This window comes from Zophobas morio, unplaced genomic scaffold, assembly GCF_036711695.1.
Source record: "Zophobas morio isolate AGI-343-1 ecotype UQ-CSIRO unplaced genomic scaffold, CSIRO_AGI_Zmor_V1 ptg000006l, whole genome shotgun sequence".
Classification (NCBI taxonomy): Eukaryota; Metazoa; Arthropoda; class Insecta; order Coleoptera; family Tenebrionidae; genus Zophobas; species Zophobas morio.
In genome coordinates this window covers 6,859,441-6,865,037 of record NW_026972111.1, presented here as the reverse complement: position 1 = coordinate 6,865,037, position 5,597 = coordinate 6,859,441, and the positions used below count along the sequence as shown (strand labels likewise).

Here is a 5,597-nt window from a genome sequence, read left to right as displayed (position 1 = left end):
ATTATTGAAAACAACTTTTTGATGTTTTTTTAATTTAAAAGAATCTTGAGGCTCTAGGTATTCCTGTTTGGAAAGAATTTGAAAGTGCTTTGGAGCCGCTAGTGTATTTTCTTATAATAATTTAATTAAGTTTCTTAGAGGAAACGTCATTTGCTGAATTCAGTCTTATCTTAACAGGTACTAGCCCCACCCACCCCCCCTCTCTTTTCTTAGAGCGTATATTATTTTCCAAAGTCAGTTTTATCTTAGCACGTACTATTACATTGTGGCCTTTTTCTAAATATAGGTAGTCATTTATTTTAAATCTCTATTGTGAAAAGATGACTACGTATTTTAAGAAAAAAAAGTCAAAATTTAAGCCCCACCCACCCGCCCTGTCTCAATTGTGCTGATTTTTTTTTATTCGTCATGAGCCAAGAGGGCGGAGCTTAACTGCAAAATCCTTATTTCGCTACAAGAACTTACCATGTACAACATGTTTTGGAGCATATTAAAACTTAAAGCCAGATTGAGATCGAGGCGGATGGGTGGGGCTTATATTGTGGCTTTTTTCTTAATATATGTGGTTATTTATTTTAAATCTCTCTTGTGAAAAGATGACTACGTATTTTAAGAAAAAAAATATCAAAATATAATATAATCCTTTTCGGAGTCTCTGTTCTTTCTCTCTCAGTAACTCTTCTCCAGCTGGTTGCCGGTCTTCCTCTATTCCTATCTGCTTCCTTAGTCCACTTTAGTGCATGTTTTGTGATGTCCTTGTTGTCTTTCCTTAATGTCTGGCCTATCCAGTCCCACTTTTTTCTTTTGGTTTGTTCGCTCATAATTTTTTGCTATGTTAGTTTCCATAACTCTTTATTTCTAATCTTTCTTGGCCAGTATATTTTCAGTATTTTGCGTAGACATTTTGTTGACAAAAATTTGTATTCGTTGTTGTTGTTTTCCTGTCATGGACCATGTTTCACTGCCGTACAGCAAAACAGATTTTACATTGCGTTAAAGATACGTAACTTAGTATTTTGCGTGATAGGTGGCGATGACCAGATGTTCTTTGGTGTTCCGAAGGCCCCTTGTGCTTTCCAAATCCTTTGCTTTATGTCTTCTTCCGTTCCTCCCTCCATGCTCATTACGCTTCCTAAGTAGCAGAACTCGTTTACTTCCTTTATTTTTCGTTGATTCAAAAGTAATTTTTCTTGTGTTAGAGTTTTTCCCGTTTTCATTAGCACTGTTTCAAGTTTTCCTAACATCCTTTTAATATCTTTTTCGTTGCTTGACATTAAACAGATATCGTCTGCGTAGTCTAGGTCTGCTAGTTTCTTATTGTGTAGTGGGCTACAGCTTATTCCATTTCTCTGGTTTATTATTTCGTATAATATAGGTATGGTCCAGACAGATATTGAAAAGTAATGGGGATAGTATGCACCCTTGCTTGACCCCTTTTTTTATTTTTATTTTATTTGTTAAATATCCGTGATGTTCGACTTGACACGTTGCATTTCTGTACATCATTTTGATGAGGCTTATCATTTTTTCCGAGATCCCCTTCTGCTTTAATATTTTCCACATTGTTCCACGCTTTATCCTATCGAATGCTTTCTCAAAGTCCACGAAGACGAGGATCAGGTTTGCGTTTCGTTCGATTGTCTCTTCTATTATCATTCTCATCGTTGCGATTTGATCTATACAGGATCTACCTCTTCTAAAACCCGCTTGTTCTTGTCTCAGAGTATTGTCTATTTTCTGCTTTATTCGTTGGTTGATTATATGTGCCAGAATTTTATTTGCTGTGGTCACTCCTCTTCCGTTCTTACATTCTTTTATGTCGCCTCTCTTGGGTAATTTTACTATTATCTCATTCTTCCATTCTTTTGGTATCTCTTTGTTTGTCCAGATATCCTCTATTAATGGTATTAGTAGTTCTATTGTGCTCACTGGGTCCGCTTTCCATATTTCCGCAGGTATTTCGTCAGCTCCTGGCCAGTTGTTATTCCTCATGTGTTTGATCGCTTCTTTGGCTTCCTCTCGGGATGGATTTTCGGTAATGATATTCAGTAGCTCGTACCTTTCCTCATTGTCCTCTATGCTTGCTGCTTCTGTTTCCATATCTTCTTCTTCAAATAGTTCTGTGTAATATTCCTGCCATCGTTTCACTTGTTCTTCAGGTGTTGTAATGAGTTGTTTTTGTTTGTCGTATAATGGTTTGTAGGGGTTGTAGCTTTTACTGGTTAATATTTTCGTTATTTTATATAGTTCTCTCATATTATTCGTTGCTGACGCTTCTTCCGCTTCTTGTGCTAATTTCTTCGTCCATGTTGCTTTGTCCTTCTTTGCACTTTTCTTTATTTCCCTGTTTAGCTTCCCGTTTTCTGCTCTTAGTTTTCCGTTTTCTTCTTGCTCTCTCAATTCATTCATCTTGGTTTTAATGTCTTTCCTTTTCTGTATAAGATTCCACGTGCCATCACTTATCCATTCTTTCCTTTTTTTGTCCATATAAGCTAGCACTTCCTTAGCTGCTTCTTGTATGTTTCCTTTTATTTATTTCCATCTACAAACTATACTTCCTCTATTGTTCTTACTTTTAGTTTTGATTTATTCTAGTCGGGCGCTCCATTATGCTTTGATATCTATTTCTTTCAGCTTTTGTACGTTGAATTTTTTCCTTCTCAGGGCTTCTTCGTTTCTTTTTTCGACGCATATTCTCATTCTCATTTCAGCAATCAGTTAGTGATGGTCACTGCTCACATCTGCTGACCTTGTTGCGTACATCTAATAAGCATTTTATCCACTTACGGTTTATTAATATGTGGTCAATTTGGTTTCGTGTTTTATGGTCTGGTGAGATCCATGTTACTTTATGATGTTTTTTATCTGGGAAAAAAGTGCCTCCGATTACCAGGTTGTTTCCTAGGCAGAATTCTATTAATCTGTTACCATTGTCATTTCTTACTCCTATTCCGTGTTTGATCATAATTTTTTCAGCTCCTTCGTTATTATCCGCTACTTGGGCGTTCTCTGGTCCCCTATTACTATGGTTACATCACCTTTGTTGACGTTTCTCATCACTTCTGATAATTCATCATAAAATTTGTCTTTCAGGTCATTTTCTGCTACATTTCTAGGTGCGTAACATTGTACAATTGTAATTTTCCTGACTGATGTCTTCATTCATTCAAAGGTTTTGTTATTTTGTTTCGTTTTGGTTTCGTTGATGTGTAAATTTAAGGTGAGAGAGTCATCTGCTCTCTGCACCCGAGAGTCCTCTTCCTTTTTATTCTCGTTTGTTTGTACTTCTTCTTTATTGACTGTACTCTGCTCTATTGTTCCATTTCTCTCCATATTTTGCCTATTACTTTCATCTCGACTTCCATTTCCTATTTCATTCTCATTGTACCCTTTTCTTTGCCTTGTCGTCGTCGTTGATCCCTGTTTATTGGTTTTTAGTTTTTTGGATCTTTATCTGGTTTGGCCGTTTCTAGCCTTTTGTTTGCGTGGTTCCATTTCATCATCTGTCCATTAACATTTAGTTTCTGGTATCCCACTTTTATCTTCGCGCCTTTTCCTTTTTCAATTCTGGCCATATCCCTGATGCATTTCTGAATCCCTCTTTCCGTTTTTGTTAGCTCTGAATAAATAAATATGTCCCTTCCCTTTAGTTTTGCTTTTTCTTTCAGTATTGTTAATTTGTAATTCCACTGTTCTGTTTCAATTATTATGTATCTTCCCTCGTCGATCTTATATGCTCTTCTCACTAGATCTTATTTTCTACTTCCACTCTAAGTTCTTCCTCCTTTCCTTCACCCATTGTGACCCCAGTAATTATCAAGTTGTTCCGTATCTTCTTTTTTGCATTTTCTCTAATCTGTTTGCTACTTCCTGTATTCTGAGAGATAAATCCTCTTTTTCATTTGCTGTTTCCATCTTCATTTGATCGATATCCGTCGCTATCTGTTAGACCTCTTCTCTATTGTTTTTTATCTCTCTTTTCATGTCTTTAATCTCATCCTTTATCTCGTTTATATCGCTTGATCTGTTAAATCTTTCTTAAATTCGTTCAGCAATTTTTTTATTTCTTCCATGTCTTCGGTTGTCTGGTTTCCTTGATTCGTTGGTTTTATTGGAGATCTAGCTATAATTTTGCTTCTCCGGAAGGCCTGTTCTTCAAAAGAGGTGTTCTGTTCGGGTCATCTCTTTTGTTTTCTCCCTGCTGTTTTTCCGATTTGCTTTTCTGTTCTATTTCTCTTTTCCTCAGTCCGGCTCTGTGTTTGGCTGTTATCGCTTTCTATTTTCTACTTGTATTTCCTCGTACCTTGACCGAGATCTTGATGTAGTTCTCACTCTCACTCATTTATACGTTATCGACTTACTAATTGTTGTTTTTTCCCTAATAAATTCACTTTGTTTTGCAGAGCGCACTTTCACGGTTTTTTCCCTTAACTTCGACCTCGCCTGCCTATCTTTTGTTCACCCTTCACAATAATCCTTATCCTTCCAAGATTTCGAGTACCTTGATAGACCCCTTGACACAACCGTTTTGACCGATCTTACCGTCCTGTCTTTTCAAATTAAAATTACAAAGTCTTCCCTCATCCGCTGAACCGACAACATCAAAAATAAATTCTCCGCAATCGCAAGTACTGTTTTAATCACCTGATCACTCCTTCCTGGTATTCTTTGCCATTAACTTTTTTCATATTTACGGCCCAGTGCTTCAATATCTCGTTGATCTCTTCCGTCTTTGTATCGTGCAAAAGGTGATGTCCCTTTTCCTTACAAAACAACAAAAATTGACTCCATATGGATTTATGTAACTTCATTATACAGGGCTTTTATAAATGATTCTAAGGGCGTAGTTGGCCATGGATATCAAAAATCCCGCCTCGCTGAAATTATGCCCGTGATTATGCATCATTATGACAGTTCTCACTTGTCACATTAATGTCTAATGTCATTTGTAACCTGTCATTTAAAGTTGTCGTTTTTATTATTTTAATGTTTTTCAAGTGCGATTTACAGTAATTTTCGTTGATCGAAGCTCAAAACAACAAAACAATCATTTTCAGAACTCTTGGTGGTTGCGTACGAAAATTTTGTGTTTGTGCTACGAAGCGAAGACTATGAAAATGGTTTATCCTGTTGAACAAGACACTTTCATCGTTATGTTTTGTTATCGCAATAGGATAGGATTTTGTAACAGCTTGTAAGCAAGAATATCTGGCCAAATACCGTGATTTAATAATTCAAAAAAATATCGTTAGAGGCTCACATTAGAGATGTAATCAACAGATTTGTTCGAACTGGCAGTGTCAACAAAAATAAATCTCGTGGAAGACGTCATCTGGGACAACTGTTGATGATTTGAGACGACTTGAGCAGAATTGAACAATTGAACAACAGGTCCAAAGTATTGACGAAAGGATGTTACAGAACATTTTTGAAATTAAAAAGAGAGTGAACATGTGCCTTGAACAGAATTCTGAACAATTTCAACATTTACTGTGATGTTTAACTGCAATAAATTTGTTTCTTTTTATCGTAATGACTTAGTTTTACTTTTTAAAAACTTGAACCGTTTAGGCAACCAGTTATACACATGTGTGTGG

At 36.3% G+C, this 5,597-nt stretch overlaps 1 protein-coding gene across 1 annotated transcript; it reads right to left on the bottom strand.

Annotated features, from left to right (window-relative positions):
• Positions 1-858: 858 nt before the first annotated feature.
• Positions 859-2,409, bottom strand: LOC135123778 (uncharacterized). The gene is made up of 3 exons (XM_064048656.1): positions 1,421-2,409; positions 1,004-1,329; positions 859-941 (listed from the first exon to the last, which is right to left on the bottom strand). The coding sequence occupies exons 1-3, from the start codon at positions 2,407-2,409 to the stop codon at positions 859-861; spliced, it is 1,398 nt and encodes a 465-aa protein (XP_063904726.1).
• Between the last annotated feature and the right edge of the window lie 3,188 nt (positions 2,410-5,597).

Bases quoted from the DNA above. Each gene is read 5' to 3' on its own strand.
- LOC135123778 (XM_064048656.1), bottom strand. From the start codon at position 2,409: ATGAATGAATTGAGAGAGCAAGAAGAAAACGGAAAACTAAGAGCAGAA. The intron at 1,330-1,420 runs GTGCATACTATC...AATAAGCTGTAG, and splicing joins AAAAAAGGGGTCAAGCAAGG to CCCACTACACAATAAGAAAC. The intron at 942-1,003 runs GTATCTTTAACG...GGTCCATGACAG, and splicing joins CACGCAAAATACTAAGTTAC to GAAAACAACAACAACGAATA.